Consider the following 21049-nt stretch of genomic DNA (forward strand, 5'->3'; position numbering starts at 1 on the left):
ATTTATTAAGATTTCAATTTCAAAGTATCCGTGTGGTAAATTGATAAGACCATGTTAATGTGTAAATATTAGCCAAGAATAATGATGTTGGCTTTTTATTAATTTTTACTTTTAACTTAGTTATGCATTCGAAGTTTATACCAAGTAATATGAGATTTATTTATTACAAAGGATAGATCTGTTTAAAATTTAATTAGACAGTTATAAAATAATGTTGGCAATATTCTACTGCTAGAATATCATATAAAACATGAACTCCATTTAGAACTTTTCAGTATTCACTTTCAACTAATTTTAAAAACTTAAGGACAAAATAAATGCTCAATTTAAACAACTATGAATACAACTGAATATTTAAATATTAAATATCAAAACTTTTGGTTATATTCAATAATTTCAAAAATTAATACATTTATTATTTTGGAAATTGTTGATTAATAAATTGTATTATAAATAACGAGACAAAATATTATACAACACGATAAGTGATAACTATTGGCTTTGAGACTGCAAATCATCTTTAAAGGCAATAATCTTTACACTTAAAAGATTAAAAATATTTTATAATAAAAATTAACTTTAATTTCTTTGGTTTACATTAAATTTTAAATTGTTTTATTAATTTTTTACTTCTAATGACTAATAGCCAATAGGTATAATAGGAGATAAGCAAACTAACTATTCAAATTGTTCTACTATATACAGTTTTAAGTAATGACAATATTTACTTTTATTTTAAAAATCATGAATTTCTATATATTAGATTCTGAGCGGAGCGATGAATGTATTGATTTTACCATGATGTGTGTTTTTTTTGATTTTGTTTTTTTTGTGTCTGTCATCACATTTTGGGGCAGTAAAAATGCTTTGATTTTTGACTTCAGTACCTCGTTCGATCAGAAAGTGAATCTAGTTGGTACTTTGGTGGGTCAAAAGTAAAAAATTCTTAATACTTTTCTAAATAATTGAGAAAAACAAACTGATAATTAAGGGAAAAACGGGAAATTTTACGCACACTCATTTTTCGACAAAATCGATTTTAGTTTTTGATGTAACTTTAAAACAAATGACCATAGATACATGAAATTTTCACCTAATGTTTATATAAGTATATTCTATCCACCATGCAATTTTCAAAAAATTTCGACTTAAGTTGAACTATTCATAGGAATTTCAAATTTTCGATCATTATAAGTTTTTTTTAAATTAATATCGATAAAAATTTATTTGTTAGGCAGAAAAGCTTGAAAATTTAATACAAGGCTCTTAACATATTGTTACAATAGCAGTTGAAAAATAAAAGAAATTCAGTCACAATTTTTTTTTATAAGCATTCAAAGTTTGAATTTCGACAAAATACGTAAAAATCACAAATTATTTTAAGCTAGAAATTCATAAAAATTTTCTTTTTAAATCTAAGATCATGAATTTCTATATATTCATATACTGATTTAACAGCCAAAGATTGAAAATCAAATGTACATATTAGGAGTTTATATTCATGAAAAAATATAAATAAAAATGTTCTATCAATTTTTTAAATATCGAATATTTGAGTTTGAAACATAAGTTTAAAATAACCATTATTTCTATATCGTTTCAAATGTTTGAAAATAAACAAATATTTCAATTTTGAACTGCACCACAATAATAAAGTGCTAGGTTCATATTGTGTTGTTTAACAATAAAAAATACTTTGGCTTATCACAAAGTTTATTACATTTAAAAACGTGTACACTAAATCAACCTACCTAAAAAAATTGATTAACAAATAACTTAGCTCAATTTTAAAAGTTTTAGAGAATTAACATTTTTTTTTTTTTTTTTTAATTAACATACTTTTGAACGTCTATTACATCAGTTATATACTGTAATTAATAGTTTTAATTTAACCCACAAAATTTAAATACATATACACATTATCCTAGAAATTGTTAGGTCTGAGTGTTGTTTATATTTCAGAATAATATAATAGTATGAAATAAACTATTTAAATTTAAGGTAACATGAATAATAATATTAATTTGTCAACTTAGCAATCAAAACACAAATTATATTATTATATTTTAATTACACATCAGTATTGTAATGTTTAATTGGATATAATTCTCGTCAGAACTAAGATGTTCGTTCATTTAAGAATGTGCTATTGGTACGGATAAAATTATTATCTACCACTTAAACGTAAGATAAATATTATTTTAGATGATACTGAATTTTGTAATTACAATATAAATAACAAAACAGTAACAGAAAATCAAGATACAAATTTTAAACTTCATTGGAGATGTAAAAAAAAAAATTGAGTGTAAATAATTTAACACAGTACCAATCAATCTGACGAGAGTTATCCAAAATATTATTATTTAAAAATTCCCAAAACCATATTATTAAAATTAATAATTACATAAAAACATTAAAATGTAACTAACACGGTACATCAAAAAAAAAAAAACATAAATAATTCTACACGCTTATTAAAATAATAATCACTCATTATACGATTCATATTTCTTTTAATTTAGCCATGAAACATTACACATGTTACTTAATAATAAAACGACTACAAAGAGTTGAGACGTACAAAAATATTACTTATCACATCACTAATATATAATTAAAATATTATATAAAATAATATTAAATAAACAACACATTTGTACTTAAAAAATATTAATTATTTATTAGGCTTGCGAAAGAATAGAAATTAAAACATAATATAATTGAAAATATTAGTATTTTGGCATTGTTTTTAAAATAAAAAAAAATATAATCATTTAACATAATTTTTCAGAGTACAAAAGTGAACAGAATAATGATTTGCCTGAATCGATAAAAAATATTACAATAAGCAACCCCCTAAAAATGTATACACCTAAATATATATATATTATATAAATTAAAGAAACTTTCAATCAAACCATCTGAAGTTCTTAGACTAAAACTATTTTCATGTAAGATTACAAAACACATTCAAAAAGAATTTCCAAAGAAATTAAAAAAGAAAGATAAATCATAGGCAGGGAAAAAATTAAGTAAACACCAATAATCAATTATTTGTATGTTTTTAATTAGCTAACATTTTTTATTAATAGTCTGCCAAAATATTATTTATTCATCTACAGAAAGTAAAATAACTATTATAAGCATAAATATTTATTCAATAATGAACCAATATTCTACCATTATTCATAAAGTTTGTTAAAAAATAAAATAATATATAATAAACAATCAAATTAATATTATAATATGAATACTAAATTAAAAATTATAAACTAAAAGATAAAATAGATTGGAAAACATTACAAGTTTACTAAGTGGCAATATACTTAAACGTGGATTGTGTTAGCATTTTGTTTATTTTAATTTTTATAAACATTGTACTATAACTTTCCATTGTTAACAATATAAAAATCGATAATAATTTTGAATTATTTGAAATGACATTATTGATCAAAACATAAGGGCAATTTTTATCATATATGTGTAATTCAGTAATTTTAAATTATGATAAAATTGAGTGAAACATTATGAGTATTATGAAGATTTACAAAAAAATTCATCATAGTCAATTATTGAAAATGTATGTTTTGTTTAGTATGAAAATATATTATACTTTGTGGTGATAGATTACTATTTACTTTATTTTATATATATATATATATTTATAATATATAGTTGTATGTTAAAAATATTTATTTCTCGTTTATGAAGGACTTGCTACTACCACAGGGGCATTATTCAGAGACCTGGTTGCTAATGGTACAAATTCAGCTGCATCTGGATTTAGAGTACTCTGTAACACACATTTAAAAATATTTAAGCAATAGAATAGTAAAATTCATAAAAAATATTGTTTTAAAAATTAAGAGGTCAGCATAATAGCATATTTGTTGTGCTTTTTTATTTTATAAACAGTAAATAAACTTTTGATAGCTATTCTTCATATTTTTAATTTTGACCTATTATCTAAATTATACAGATATAAACTATAAACATGTACTAATAAACAAGTAAGAACTGCATGTGCAATAAAATTATTTATCAATATTGTTTAACAGAACTATTATTTGAATTATGTTATTTTCAATTGATTACAACCATCTTAGAATTATTTATCTTTATTAAAGATTTATTACAAAGAAACATTATCTTAACAATAATTATGACAGATATAATATTATAAAAGTTAAATTACAAGAATCATAAAATAATTATAAAACTCAGTGAATAAGAAAAAATAATTAAAAAACAGATGACACTAAACTTGAAAATGACTCTAAGAAACAATTACATTTATTCACTTAAAGCAGTGTACAATTTTAATTAATACAATTCATGTATCAAAATTGATAGATTTTACTTGCCACATAAATATATTTTTAAAAGACAAATTTATAATTTCACATATTGCTTGTCCTACATAGTTAAATTGCGCTTAAGACTTTCATGACATTTATTCATAAACATTAAGACAATTTGTGAGTGTCATTGTTAAATTTTAACAACACAATGTTTAACTAGTAATCGATAATTCATATTGTATATATTTATAGTTATAATTGTAAAAAAACCAGACTTACTGTAGATTGCCTTGGCTGATCACCACTATTGCAAGATGAATTTAAGCTCATATGATCAAGTCTATGGGTAATCATTGAGGTAGAGCTACTCGAACCATTTCTATAAACAATAATGAGTCAAATTTGTATGTAAATAAACATATTTATAAATATTTAAATTTATTAAGGCTTCAACAACACAGGGTTTTAGTCTATATTTAATCAAAAGTTAAACAGGAAAAATAAACATATATTATGTAATAAAAAAAAATGTAATTTACGTTTGAGCATCTCCATTTGCTGAACCATTCTGTTTGCTATGTTGTTCGTCATCTAACATAGCCTCAAGACATTCTTTCATCAACTCTTTTTCTTCTAATTCTTTCATAACCTATAAGTTATAAAATATTTTATCAAAATGATATCCATAATTTTTTTGACGAACATGAAAAAGTAAGACTCGAAGTTAGTAGACTAATAAACATTTTGCAGTTATGACTTTTTAAGTTCAGTAACCATAACTATGATAAAATGGTTGATTTTATAATAAACAGATAAGGTATCCCATAAGTTTTCAGTGACCAAAATTATACTACCAGCTATTAGGTTAGTTGCAACCATTTTTATTAAGCAGTTTAAATGGATATAGCAAAATTAGAGACTGACAGCATAATTTTAGTCACCAAAAACTCCAAAGAGATGGATCATAATACTATACTAAAAAACCAATTGTATAACTATGTAACTATGATAACTATCTATAACCGAACTAAGATAATTTTGTTTTTTGCACATATTCTAATAAATACTTAATAAGGAATAAATTAGGTGGTTATTATGCTTTTAATTAATACCTGTAAGTCAAATTCTTCTTGATTTTCCATCCACATATATTCAGAAAAATCTCCATCTCTTGTTGGTGGATCAATTGAATCAGAATTTGATTCTGTATCATATGGATTACTCAAATTATCATCATCATTTAATGTATTGTCATTATTCTGTTCTTTGGATTCTTCCTTGGGGACCTTCATTTTTATTTAATTATTTCCTAAAACAATAAATATAAAGATATAAATACATTTTTACTAATATCCTTAAAGAAAAAGTAAAAATGTAGGTGTTATAGGTAGTATAGCTCTAAAATTACAGGCATCAGGTTTTTTTTTTTAATTTCATGGGGTGCTTACATATAATATTTCCCATAGTATAGGTATTAATATTATATATTGCTTCACTCATTTCCGCACCCAATAAAATAGGTTGTTGGGTCATGGGGTGGTAAAGTATGGGTGCTAATAGTCAGTACCCATGTCTACTATCTACATGTTATAATAGCATTTTATTAGTTACAAAGGTACCCATATCTAACCTAACCAAAAATCAACAGAATTAAATGTTTATATACAGACATTCTGTTTTCAAATGACAATCTGGGTTCTTTGATCAAATATAGAGATTGATCTATGCTATGTAGTATATCGTCATAAAAGGTTATAATTTGTTTAATTTTTATGAAACATGTTTTTTCAAGTCTATTTTGATTTGCAAGTTTTTTTACCAATTGTTATTTTTGTAGTTACCTAAGCTTTAAATACTTTAATTATAATATAACTATATTGTCTCAAAAGAGAATAATAAATCAGCCGGCCAACTTTTAGTGGATCATCCACCAACTACTGGTATTAGCATAATCATGTTGTTTTTGAAGCACCAATCATATCATTCATGATATGCAAAAAGTGATTCATTTCTTTTATGAGGTAGAGTAGTTATTTATTTAATTTTTAAAAGCAAAGCTAAGGGTTAAAAAAATTATTGCCCTATATTATTACTGCATAAAAATTATATTTCATCAATTTTATTTTTAAACATAAAATTCGGTTACTACATATTCATAGCTGTAAAAAATAATAAGTTATCTATACAAGGTCCTTACCAAGGTACTAAAAAGTGATAATGTCCCTGCATAATATGATAATTACAAATTTACTTAGGTAAATAATAGTTGTCAATAAAACTTTCCAATTTCCTTAAAAGTGATTGTACTCATTGAGAAAAAAAAACCAGTTTGATAATGCCAAACACGTTTTACCTTTAATGATTTCAACTAAGACAAGACAAACTGTTAGTTTTTAAGGTGCATTATCAACCAGAAAAAGAAGGATTACAAGTCAGAAGAACAAATAGGCTACCAATGTCAGTCAGAAACATGTTACGGAAATCGAAGTATGTAGAAAGAACGAAATAAAAATAATAATAACAATCGACACCCACAGTACCTACTACTTGGTTCAAGAATACGTAGAAAGCTACCAAAGTACAATTCGGAAAAAAAATATTCATTTAAGGGGAGCAATTGTAGGGTGAGGGCTCAGGAAGAACCGTTTATCGACAGTAATTTATCCACGAGAAATGAAAATTTAAGAGGAAAAAAAAATTTGTAATATTCGCTTGCCTTTCACAATGCCCTAGTTTTTTCATATATACATATGCTTACGCACGTACACACACACACACACTCGCACATTTATACGATACACACGCTTGTACACTTATAACAATTACACGCATACACACGCCATATTATAGGCACACCGCACACGGTGGTGTACGCGTGTCGATGTTCTTGATAGAGAGAGAGAGAGAGAGAGAGAGCAAGAGATAGACAGAGTGGGATGAGAGAGAAGGGGGCGAGAGCGAGGAGCAAAGAGAACGATAGAATGAATAATAAAAAAAAATCACACACGTCTTGAGACGTCAACCGAATTGAAATAATTGCAATAATTTAACGTTGGCCGTATAAAATTCGGTGCAATTCATACTCACAAGACGAAAAAAATGACAACGGCGGACTGGCACACGCCGGTGGTAATACAATCCAGCGACGGCTGTTGGAGACTCTTGATGGACTTATGGAGGATACAAAAAAAACACAACGGCAACGAAAATGGACGGTCAACCGACGGCGATGACGTTCGCTCTGCGTATAATATGCAGACTACAACGGAGAAATCGAACACGAGGAGTATCGCTCACAAAATGGAAGGTGAATGGGATAATCGTCGTCGTCGAATGGGAAATGCGGAGTTGAGTCGCTCGGCGCAGCGCACCCTGGCGGCGCCGAAGATATTATTATTAAATCGTCGACCGACCACCGGGGGCCGCGACGTGTCCGCGAAAGTGGTACGCTTGAGTTTGCAATGACAGTGTTGCCGATGAGTTAGACAAAAATTGGGTACGTAGTCGTCGTCGTACCAAATGGTTTTGAATTGGCGGGAATGTGACAATTCAAATATCATACAAAGCGATTGATGAATTCAACTTGATTGCAGTGGATTTCACGAGTTGAGGGGGGGTTATTTAACAATACTAAAGTCTAAAACTGTAAAATACTTAATTTAATTTATATTTAACGCCCCCCCCCCATTCCATATGTTGGTTTTATGAATAATAAATTAAATAGTATATAATATAGTTAATATAATTTATCTATGCCTCAGGCCCTCAGCTATGGTTAGATGTCCCGTGTCCCGTCACTAGTCGGTAAGGTAGACAATACACACTAATGCACAATATGACTTGAATACAAGTGAATCACTGACTACAACCTAACCTTTTGTAGTGACTCCTAAGCACTAACTAGTAACTAGACAGTAGACATGTTTCACGTATGCCATTTGCTATGTAGTTATGACGTTAGTATATAAAATACGTGCTGTATGTTCTCATGTTTTAATACTGCTGAAGACAAGTGTAAAATCACAGAATAGATAGAAATATTAGATAAAAGTAAATGTAGTATTACCACAGCACACACGTCACCGCTCACAAACGGACGAGGATAAATACATTTTATTATAAAATTATTTGTAGAAATTAGCACATGAAATGCCACAGACTGTAGAAACCATGTATTTACTATAATAGTATAGTAGTCGGCTTGTCACCAAACCGATAATCATTAAATCACAAGTCAGCTGCAGCTGCTATCTGCAGATTTCTGCTAAAACGACCACATATTTTAAATAAAATATTAAAATATAGCTATAAAATATAATATATATACAAATGGCTATTAAAAATACAGAATAAATTATTACAGAAAATCTTTTGTGTTATAGGTAGGTAAACCATTTGTACTTTGATCTTGAATCTTGATAATTGATGGCAATATATCACCTTCGATGTGCAGTGCTCATAGACAAGAACATTATCAATGTATCACTCATCAATCATCAGTTTACGGTAATCAGCATTCGGAATTCCCCAACATAGGTGCTCCTTGATGCCATGTAAAACTTGAAAAATGCTTATTAGTTATTGTGCACTTGCCATGTGTTATAGTTGTACCCTTATTGTACTATTAAAAAAAAATATTTGATTATCAACCAAATAATATTATATTTAAACATAAAAGTACCTACTTACTTCTTTAGTGGTAGGCAGGAGTTAAAATTGCAGTGTTCTAAATCATATTCATATTTTTTCAATATTCCATGCATGTTTTTCCGTACTTTAATTCATTAATTTGTTGAACCGAAAATATTTTATCTTGAAATATTAATTACTTTTGTTAATAGGTAGCAGAGCACAAATATGTTACTTCCGTCTCGTGTGAATATAAACTTGTCAATTGTCTGAAAATCATTAATATTACTTATTACTTATTGTACAAAATGTATATTAAATTGTAGTTTTTCAAAATAAACTCAAAAATAGTTAGCAAAAATATCCATATTATATAGAATTAAAAGACCTATAATATAATTAAATTTAATTAAATAGATACAAATATATTGCTAGACGCATAACTTATGTTTTACTTAATTTTACAAAATAGTTTTTAACTATAACAGATTATAAACTAAAAAAATTAAATTTAACAAAACCAAAAGAAACATTACTTAAACTTCTCTTGTGAATTAGGTACATTATATAAAATTTTAATTACTCATACATTAAACTAATCAATCATTAGCAAGGCCCACCTGGCCAATATTTTGTTACTTGACTAAAAGAAATATACATATAAATACTGAAAAATATTAAATAATAGATTTTTGAAAATAAAAATTGTTCCAGCACACTGTTTGAAGAATTAATTAAAGGAGACGTCCTAGAAGCACTATCAGTGGTAGAAAAGCTAAATCCTACTGCCTAATCCCTATTTAACCCCAAGTCAAAAGCGCAATTTAGGGAGAGCTTGTAGGAGGCTCAGCACCTCCAAAAATAAATTAGCCTCTCGAAAAATCTGTATTTTAATTATTAATTAATCCTTAATCTACATGATACACAGAAAACATTGAAGAAATTATCTTTTTAAGTTTAAATAATGATTTATTATTAGTGTTATCCATAGTAGATATTGGAATACCTACAGAACATAATATCAATTGCTACATTTCCTCAGAGGTTAATTTTACCAAATTTTACATACGTCTATTTAAAACTGTTTTAAATTGATTTTGATATTATAGTTAAATTTTTTATTTTTTGTGTATCTTATGAAAATACCTGGAACAATTATGATATTATGATAACAAAATGCGGTAATTAGTAAAAATAGTAAAATATGCATTTTACACATCATGATTTGTTGGGAGAGTCTAAAATACTAAATAAAATTATTTCAAACACACACAGAAATCTGACTTTAGTAGGCAATTAACATAAATCTAATGTTTGATTATTAAGTAACTAAATGAGACAAAACAATTATTCTAATAGTAGTATAGCATATACTTATAGGATATATGTTAATTATTCATAAATAGGTATCTTATTTTATACATAAGTACCTTACTGTTGGTAATTGTAAGTGCATAACATAGAAAATTTTACGATCAGTAGATCACTTTTAGCTTTATGAGCTTAAAATTAAAAATTAATTGCCCTCTTATAAAAATTGAGGGCTTATCATGAACTTTTTATTATATTTTAATTTTAAAGCAAGTTATGTGTATTTTAAGATATACAAACAATTTACAATTTTAAAATACTCATAACACTTTAAAATTAAAATATAATAAAAAGCCTTAGATAATAATGTTACCTTTAATTCTTATAAGAGGTCAATTCACTCAAAATTTTAAACTAACAGAGCTACATGTGTTCTGTAGAGTGTAAAAATTGCTGTTATGCACTTGTAAGACGAAGAAAACACATGCTGGTATAACATCTTCTTAAGCCCCTTTAAGTTAAAACTGAAATTACGAGTATGTCCCTGATAAGTGGTTGAATTATGAGAGGACACAGGCAGAGTGAGCTACTCTACATTATTTTCATATTATAGCGTACCCTTTTACATTCACCAATCAATAAGGTTAATATTAGATTAATTTGCTTTGGAACACTAATTTTTCAACTTCATGAAGAGCCTATCTTTATATTTTTTCCAGATTCAACCGCTATCTGGTAATAGATATAATGAAATGTTCCAACACTAGATAGTCTCATAGAAAAAATATTTCCTCAACAAAAAAATTTGAACCCCGATGTACCATTTAATTCATATCTCCAAAATCTAAATAAATATCTGATTTAGTAACTAATCCAAAAATTTATATAGTGACAGTTATATTTAATTTAAATAATATTATGACTTATAATATAACTTAGGTAGGTTTAAGTTTTTAATACTTCAATTTGAACAGGTAGATAACTATATAGATACCTAGAAATTATATGTCTATATCATTACTACCTTGTATAATTTGATCTAAGATAGTTACTCATAAGTCATAATAATCAACTTAAATTTTATAATCATTATTATCAATAATTCAACTAGGAACCTATAAATAAAAGTTAATATTTATGAGAAAATAAAATGAATGATTTTTTATACAGGAAATTATTTGAAAATATACCTACTGCATATGCCATTAAAATGGACACCTATAATTTCTAATGGTTAGTTATAACACCTGTCAAGATACAGTATAAAAAGTTAGCAAAAACTTATGTAAAATGTTTCTTACAAAATAATGTAAATAAACTGTTCTAACATCTGCTATAATATTTAACCACTAATACAAAATAATTAAAAAAAATTGACCTCGTTAAATTTCTATAATTTATGAAACAATAAAAGGTGTTAAATAAGGTTGTATTTACAAGTGATACATAAAATGTACCTACTCGATAAACTATTATGTACTACAATATAGTCAAAATAATTATTCAACATCTATCCAAATCCAAAAAACCTACAAGGCAAAAAGGTAATTGATTCTAACAGGTATAATCTGAAGTATGTTATCAGCTATCAGCTTAATGTTACTACCAAACCGCAAGGGGTAGACATAAAGCAATTATGTATTTGTAAATAACCATAGAACAATAACATATCTAATATTATGTTATACCTATAAACTACAGAAGTATAGGTTCATTATTCAAAATAAATAATTTAAAAATCTAATCCATGACACTTTTGAGAAGAAATTGACCAACAGGAGGACTTTAATTCTCAAGATTTATTATTTATTATGTTAATACTAAAGAATAAAAATAAATGAAAATTATTGACAGTATAAGCCTTATTACAGTTTTAAAATACTGTACTTATAAATCAAGAAAGAATTCATCTTATTTGTGTTAAAATATACTTTAATTTAACCTGAATACAATTCAGTTTTTATGGACATAATAAACCAGATGGTATAGCAATCAATCCTATACAATTTAAAACATTTGACTATTTGTTTAATGTGGTTATTATAAATAAAAAAACTAAAAGGTAACGACAAAAACACTATGATATAAACTGTAGTGTTTATTGCAGTTGTTTCGAAAAAAAGTTTGATCATAATATTTGTAACAATTGGTCCTTTTTACTATCATAAAAAAATTGCATGACTATTAATTTTTGATCTTTTTTTTGTAAAAATATTTAATTTAAATCATACTCTTACTCAAATTTACTAAAAAGAAAAAACATAATTGGTCGTTTAGAAAATGTAAACATGTATGTATAATAAAATAATTAGGATTAATATTTAGGACAATTGCAGTAGACAAAAAAATATTTAAATTAACTTCTACAATTAATGTAGAAAAACAAAATAAACTGATTTTAACTTAAATCACAATCAGTTATGACAATATATTATTTGCTGAATAACTTAGTATTATACATTACTTACTTCAAAGTAAAATGATTGGATTCATATTGGGGTCTGACATACATTTTGAACTAACTATTAAGTACTTTTGCAAATCTGGAAAAAAATAATTGTATGATGAAAATGACTAAGCCAATAAATATCAACATTTAACTTACCAACATGTATTCACTTTGCATAATAATACCAGAAGTTGTCATCTTTTCAATCATATCAGTTTAATCCGAAAACTGTAAAAACATAATAAATTATAACAAATAATCACAAATCAAATATTTTATTAATTACCTGTGTAAATTATATATCAAGTTTCTTGAAATGTTGTAAACTGTTTAGTTGAGCATTTGCCTAGACATAATATAAGTAGTATCAACCATATAATAATAACAAGAATTTATGACATAATCATTGACTGAATATTGTATTCATACACATTTAATCAATAATTGAATCATTATATTTATAAATATGCAGCCACTAAAAATATCATGGGGCCATAACATTATTGGTTAAATAATAAAACATTTCTATTCAATCTTAATTAAATTTTATGAAACGTAATTTAAAACAATAGTTATATTTTAGACACTTTAAAAAACAATTGTTAAACTAAGTCATAAGAAATTTAATATTTAATAATAAAAGATAAAATCTTTTAAGTATTTCAATTACTAGCTTCTAATAATTGAAAACAAATCTAAAGAATAAATTAAATTTATTTTTGTAACTGTAAAAATATAATTATACCATATATTTAACACAATGATGATGACTAAAAGTTGTAGATATATAAATTAATCTAGCCCCACAAAATTATAATGACTGTATATTTGTTTAAAAATCAAAATTAATCAAAAAACGACATTAATTAGCAAACATTTGACAAATATAATATTTAACATGTAACTTTCAACATATTTTTATTGTATCGTTGATCAATTTCAAATATTATTCAATTGAATTTGTATATTTATATTTAATAATAATTTGTAAATTGCAAACCTACCTAAGACACTTACTATCTTGGAACCGGGGGACCTAAGTCCTATGCTGTTGATAGGAGTCTCAATATGTTGGTCTGCATTAAATGCCTAATTTAATATCTTGTACCCACAATCTATAACTAATCAACTATTGATAGTGAAACCTCTATAAGTCACAACGATGGTGATAAAAAAAAACTGTATTATTTTATGGAATTCACTATTCAAAGTAGTAAGATGTTACAAAATCACATTTCACCAAGATTTTAAAAAAAAAAAAAATCTGTTAGAAAATATTCAGTAATAATTGTAAGACATTGATAAATAGAGATTTCACTTTAACATGATTATAATAAAACACAAGAGGAAATAATGATGTTAATATTTTACAGAATTCTAGAACATAACAAAGCACACTACTTACGATCTGTTCCAATATAGTAGAAATTATGCCTACCATATTTAAGCATTCATTTAAGAATGTTCGTTCTACTAAAAAAAAATGTATTGTGAATAATCATTAAAAATATTGAGTCAACAACAATTATATTCTGGTCCCTGTATAAAGACTGGGTATTTTTTATTTTATTAATATAACATATAGTAACACAAAAATTATTCACCATTAAATAAAACGTATTACATTTAAATTAACCAGTGTTCTAAGTTATAAAATCATATTGGAAAAACAATAATTAATTAAATAAAAAAATATATATGTATTTATGTTTTATATATATAGAAAGAGATAGTAGATATATAAAATGTTTTAAACTTATTTTACCTAAATTTTAAATCATAATGAATATGATAAACAAATATTGTACTAACATAATTTTATGGCATTAAGTGTCAACATGTGAAGAGCAGATAATTTTTGTCTGAAAAAAACATCATTCGAATAGTTCAATAGCCAAAAGTTGAAGGAGAAAAATTTGATGGTTATTGATTCCTACCAGCCTTGCTTCAGCAACCTGCCTAACAAGATACAAAAAAAATCATTATGCAAAACAAAAACAATCCTCAGTATTAATTTTATTCAATCTAGGAATAATTTTTTAAGCATTAAAAATCACAATTTAAAAATTTTATGTTCAATACTTACTTTTAATACCTCCCTCTTGAATTTTGATGGAAATTACCACTACCTCCTTAAATTAATAAAACAAATTATAAGAAATAAATTAGGCAATTATATATATATGTGTGTAAGTATGTGTGTGAAAATGTATACATTTTTTATTGTAAAAATTTAATTTAATATTTCAACAAAAATATTACCTCGACCTGTATGATATGGGGCTGCTCTGTTGTTACCAAAATTTCCTCGCATTGGTCCACCACCATATCCACTTAGACTACCTCCCCAATTACCTCCTTAAAATAAAAATTAAGTATTTAATTAAATATAAATAATTTATGGATGTTATTACTGATGAAAATACCTCCATTACCCCAACCTCCTTGGGTAGCTTGACTACCCCAAACATTATTCCAACCTTGAGGACCACCTTGAGCCCAACCACCACTACCGCCTCCATATCCCCCAAAATGGTTACCTGAAAATAAATTGATCAATAAATGTAAAATTAAAAAAAATGTTTACATGGTTTTAAATTTTAAGCGACACACAACACAATGAAATGAGCATTCTACAATAAAAATATATTTAATAATTAACTTTGATATAGAAAAAAAGTATTTAAAATTATTAATATAAATAAAACTATCTATTCTATGTATTCTTATCAGCCTAAAATTGTATTCCAAACAATAATTTGTCACCTAAACATATTATTATAACATTATACATTTAAACTAATACCTACATTGTTTCTTAAATGCAACTTCATAAGTTATAATTTTAAATGTATTTACATATTGTACACATTAAAATAAATTAGACTTACCTCCCCAATTATTATTTGGTCCTCCCCAACTTTGTCCTCTTCCACCACGTCCACCTCTACGACCTCTGGAAGCTGATGCTACATCTTTACTGACAGCTTTTTTAACTTCTAATTTAGATCCAGTAACTTCATGACTTTTGATTACTGAAAAATGTAATAAATAAAACATAAAAAAAATTTTAAAAACAAAAAGACAAAAAACATACAAACAGCTTTATCAACTGAATCTGAATCATCAAATTCAATAAATCCAAAGCCTTTACGTTGTCCGGTTTCTTTGTCTGCAATAATTTGAATATTAAGTATATTTCCATACTGTCCAAAATATTCTTTTATGTCTTCTTCGGGTTGTTCTTTAATTCCAGAAACAAACATTTTTTTTACAGTCCATGCTATATCAGGTTTATCTATGTCCTATAATCACAACATTGTGAAATAAATCATAAAATATGTTAATAAAATTCATATAATATTTACGTCACGCGGTACAGCACGTTTTGTTTCTACTTCACGGCCATCAATTTTATGCGGTCTATTGGCCATAGCATCATCTACCATTGAAGCTTTTGAGTATGTAATAAAACCGAATCCCCGTGATCTAAAATATAAAATAAGTTTTAAATGATATAAGGAATATCTTATTATAAGCATTTTATTGCATATGGTTTTTGGCATATTTTTTTATTTTAAGAGCATTTTTAGACCTAATTATATTAAATTGAAGAAAATAAAAGTCAAGTTATTAATAATAAAAATAATTATAAAACACATGAATTTAAAAATTGTTTGTATCCAAAAACATTAGGATAAGATTAAGTTTTTTAATAAATTAATCAAATGAGTTTCTGTTACTTTCCTTTTTTATATTTAATTCATAATTCATAACTTTTCAACGGATATTTTAATATTTTCAGCACAGTTGCTGACTTAAAGCATTTATGAAGTGCATAGACTTATAAGCAATAGTTAATATAATAAAATATAGTTGGCTAAAACTGACAAAAATAACATTGATTAATTCATAAAACATTTATTTTTTAATTGATTTATCTATTTATGATTCTAAAAAAAAAACTGTAAATATTACAATATATAAGCCGGGATATAAGCCATTATATTTATAAGTAATAATAATTAATATTCACTATAATATACTTAAAACTGATCAAAAAATACCTAACAAATTAAAATCAAAGAATTAAAAGTGATCAATTAAAATTCAATCGATCATCTAATCAGAAAATTCAATTACAAATAATGCTAACCTACAAAATAATTTTGTCTATTATTCTTAAATATTTATGTTATGCTTAATCTTATTATAAAAGCTGGTAAAGAAATAATTTAAGCTAAACTATGTATATTTTGAGAACACATTTTAAGTAAATTGATCTTGTATGATGTTTAAAAATATAATGCTTTTAGAGTAACCTTTTAGTGACAGGATCTTTCATAACAACTACATCGACAATGTCGCCCCACTTTTCGAAAAATTCTTTTAACGAATCATTTGTAGTTGTGTAGTTAAGTCCACCAATGAATAATTTCCTAAATTGTTCCGGTTCTTCAACATCCACAGCATTTTCTCCCTATTCAAAATCACACAAATGAGCAATAAAAACGTAATAATATGATGAGAAAAGTTAAACGCTTACCGATACACTCATTGTACGATCACGCTGATGGATATGCACTAAAAATAATTATAATAAATTTCGTGACGATTAATAAATCGATACCTTCGAAATGGCGCTAGAATGAAGCTTCAATAATCGGAATAATGACGATCGGAGGTTGTAGGTAGTGTTGTACTTTAGATGCTTATAGTTTTTGAGTAACAGCAAATGTGCAAACAAATAAAACAAACAACTGCCGACCAGAACTTACAAGTGGAGCTATTGCACCCGGCGCAATTGTCGATCGCAACTCACAAAGTCACAAGCAACAGCGTGGAAACGGGCAACAAAAATTCGAGACCGAACAGACGAGTTCACCACAACTAGCGCCGCGATTCGAAATTTATAGTTATTAGTTAATATTACAATAAATATGTATATAATGTATTATGTAAATATACGATGAACCGTAGAGCGCAGTCCAAACAACACGTCTTGTAGTCAGTTTGCCAAACAGCGACGGGAGAGGTTTGGGACGTTTGGGTTTGGATTTTTGGAACTCGGTCTCGCTCTCGGATTAGTCGGATTCATTTTGATAAGACGGACCGCTGAATACAATTTTAATCAGTCAGTGCAGTAAACCTACCACAGAAATATAAGCATAAAAATACACAACTAACAGACTGTATGTTAGTAAAGTTGTAGCATAGAACTACAGCTACAGTGTTGTAGTTGTAGCGTCGAGCTGACAATGCAGTGTTGCGCAATAGAACAAAAAAATTAATAATCATCCCGACATGGAAAAGTAAAAATCCCATCATTCTGGTAACGGGACTGTATTACATGTTCCACAATTATTCGTTCCAATAGACATTTGTTCCAAAAACTTATTGGAATTAATATTTATTGGAACAAATTTAATTTGATAAAGAGAACATTGGAACAAATGTTTTTGTAGCATATATCCAATGGAACAAATATCATTGGAATAAATGATTATTGGATTTCAACAAAATATATCGGAACAGCTGATATGGTTTGCAAAAAAGTTCATTGGAACAAATGTACAAGTGACAATTTCGGAATTAACCATTTGTTCCAATAAATATTTTTCCCTACTTTGTAGTTGTTGATTTGTTCCCATTTCCCGAGCAATGGCTAGTATTGGCATTTGGCGCACGCATAGATATTATAAGAATATAATAGTAAGGGCGTAAGGCACTAATAAAAGAGAGCCCTTTAAAGAGCTCTAATAATATTGTAGTATTATAATATCTATGGGCTAAATGGACGCACGCCGTTTCCGCAGGGCAAGGCTGGAGGTATTTCAAATTTTGATCCCGGTATCTATGGTATTACCGGTTATTCGATATTTCGGTTATTAGAACGGCAATTTTAATACATATTTTTAATTTAAATTTTATGTGTAAAATAATATTAAAATTTGAAATATTATTGTTTAATTTATAATTCAATATAATATGATTTTCATTTGTATTGCTTATTTTATTCTTGGCGGGGCGATAACAAACACGAGTGGTGGGATGATACATTTTATACGGTGTACTGACGAGTGGCGGGGCAATAACAAACAAGTACCATTACCAAAAATAACACACCTCAGTAGTTAACTACTAGTTATATCTAAAATACCATACCTCGGCAAATACCGGATCTTGTTGAATTTTCTATTTATTAGTGTTTCCAAGTTTCCAACTTTGGTTAGAGCTATTGCCTATTACAATATTACATTACAACATAATAAATAGGAATTGCGGAAAAAAAATCCCCGACGAACGACCTAGGAAAAAAAATCCTCAGACCGCAATATAATTACTCACAACCTCATAAAAATGGTTGAACATATATTTTTAAACGTTAATATAAAAATATTTCGAATAATTAATGCGTAAATAGTACAAGCTATAGATAATAATAATAAAATTAATAATTATATAATAATTATCAAACAATAATCATTAAACGTAGGAAACTATTCACAGTAAAAACATATAATAATATAATTGTTTGTAGTTTTTTGAAATTTTCAACAAATGTTTATATGATGTTTTCTATGTATGAATGTATGATAACATTTTCAAATTATTTTAAATATTTTAGAGCTATTTATAAATCAAACGTTATGATTATGACTTTATATATTAGACAAAAAATTGTTGACATTTTTAAATGTAATTATAACGAAAAACAAAAATAATTAATACCAAAAATTACAAACATTTTCTAAAAATGCAAAAAATTTTCAATTTCTATAGCTAAGTATTGCAAATTCAAAACAAGGTTTCTCATAAGTGTTTGAAAAAAATCTAAAATACTCTATGGTACATACTAGGTACTCGGTATTTTTTATAGATATTTTTAGTTAAAATTATAAGGATAAAAAATATTTAAAAATATAATTTTTTAATAAAAACTTTGTTTTTCTAACAACTATATTAATTTATTGAATGATATAATACAATAATATAGTATAATATAATATAATATACGTATTTGTAATTAAATATTAATAATGTTGTAATTAGAGATACCAAAATTATCGTTAAAAAAAATATTTGTGAATGAGGTTGTGAGTAATATTGTAGTCTGGGGATTTTTTCCCTTAGGGTCGGGGATTTTTTTTCCCGGGGATTTTTTTTCTGATTACCAATAAATAGCTATACGGATTTATCGGTTATTACCGATTCATGGTTATCGGTATTCTTTAAATACTGGTAATTACCGGTATACCGAAAATACCGTCCACCCTACCCCTACGGAGTTTCGTAGCTCTGGCTTTTGCTACTCGGGTCAATTAAATTTGTAAGAACACTGAACAGACATTAGGCCTCTGGCTTCTTACTCAGGTTACCCTGCAGATTATCGGGTTGATAACTTACTTTTGTTATACTAAAGTAATATTTGTACTAACGATGATTTAGGCAAATAAATGTAGAAATAACCGCAGGACTCATTTATCCTGTATATAGGTAGTATGTTTCGAAATGTACGTCATCAATGAGGTGGTATGTCGTATGTGTAAGATTTATACACAAATTAATTGGGTATCTTAAATCATGTAATGAAAGTCACACATTTTATACATAGTGAAATTGCAAGAAAGCAACACATTATTGGTCATTCTCATTATCTGCAATTATGTTTTTTTAAATTATTTTATATAATTTACTATATTTTAATGAAATGAGAAGGGAAAGATTAAGGCCCATAATTAATTGTTTTTAATTATATTTTTACTACACATAAATTATTTTAGATTGACAAGTATTTCATAATTTTTCCTCATTCGCTTATGGGAACGACGATTAAAATAAAATTACTTACGATTTTTGAAGCACCCTCTTACTAGAAAATCTAGTGACAGATTAAACTAAAATAAATCTAAAAAACGGGTAAGTGGCTTTGCTGTAGGTACAGTAGGTTACAAGTGGGTCACTGTTTCATGGATGGTATTAAATTTGAATTCAATGATATAATATCATTGTATACGAAAAACGGTATCATATTATATTATATATATATATATTAATATATATTATTAATGTTATATTATTATTATATTAATATTATATTATATATTATATTCTAGCTGAGGCGGTTTGTCAGTTGGATATTTTATATTATATTTATATTGTTATTACTTATTACTTATTAGTTATTATTAATAAGGTCTCGTCAGTAAGTTGCATTAATATTACAAAATTACAACAAAATAAACTAAAATCGTTTTTCTTGGTTATTTAATATGCGATTTCGTTCAAATTTTATCATAAAATAGCTATTAAAAATATTATTAATTGTGCTGATGAATTTTTAATATTTTTCATT

General features: G+C 26.4%; 2 protein-coding genes across 8 annotated transcripts; both read right to left on the bottom strand.

The window, feature by feature from the left end:
* Positions 1–1695: 1695 nt before the first annotated feature.
* Positions 1696–7608, bottom strand: Paip2 (polyA-binding protein interacting protein 2). Its single transcript, XM_015519930.2, has 5 exons — positions 7392–7608; positions 5417–5613; positions 4844–4953; positions 4584–4683; positions 1696–3796 (listed from the first exon to the last, which is right to left on the bottom strand). The coding sequence occupies exons 2-5, from the start codon at positions 5594–5596 to the stop codon at positions 3707–3709; spliced, it is 480 nt and encodes a 159-aa protein (XP_015375416.1). The 5' UTR covers positions 5597–5613; positions 7392–7608; the 3' UTR covers positions 1696–3706.
* LOC107169954 (heterogeneous nuclear ribonucleoprotein A1-like) lies at positions 7391–17778 on the bottom strand. 7 transcript variants are annotated; one of them, XM_089228353.1, is made up of 15 exons: positions 17240–17775; positions 17016–17173; positions 16062–16182; positions 15791–15998; positions 15585–15728; positions 15120–15233; positions 14956–15051; positions 14780–14825; positions 13698–14652; positions 12980–13039; positions 12850–12921; positions 12713–12787; positions 8994–9202; positions 8666–8925; positions 7391–8565 (listed from the first exon to the last, which is right to left on the bottom strand). In XM_089228353.1, the coding sequence occupies exons 1-8, from the start codon at positions 17249–17251 to the stop codon at positions 14782–14784; spliced, it is 897 nt and encodes a 298-aa protein (XP_089084479.1). In that variant the 5' UTR covers positions 17252–17775; the 3' UTR covers positions 7391–8565; positions 8666–8925; positions 8994–9202; positions 12713–12787; positions 12850–12921; positions 12980–13039; positions 13698–14652; positions 14780–14781. The 7 variants fall into 7 exon arrangements, with proteins under 7 accessions (XP_089084479.1, XP_089084478.1, XP_015375415.1 ...); XM_089228352.1 differs by having other exon boundaries at positions 7391–8568; XM_015519929.2 differs by lacking the exon at positions 7391–8565 and having other exon boundaries at positions 8605–8925; positions 17240–17277; positions 17472–17777.
* Positions 17779–21049: the final 3271 nt, after the last annotated feature.

Source organism: Diuraphis noxia, unplaced genomic scaffold (genome assembly GCF_037042655.1).
Source record: "Diuraphis noxia isolate RWA-SAM2 unplaced genomic scaffold, SU_Dnox_SAM2 contig0005, whole genome shotgun sequence".
NCBI lineage: Eukaryota > Metazoa > Arthropoda > Insecta > Hemiptera > Aphididae > Diuraphis > Diuraphis noxia.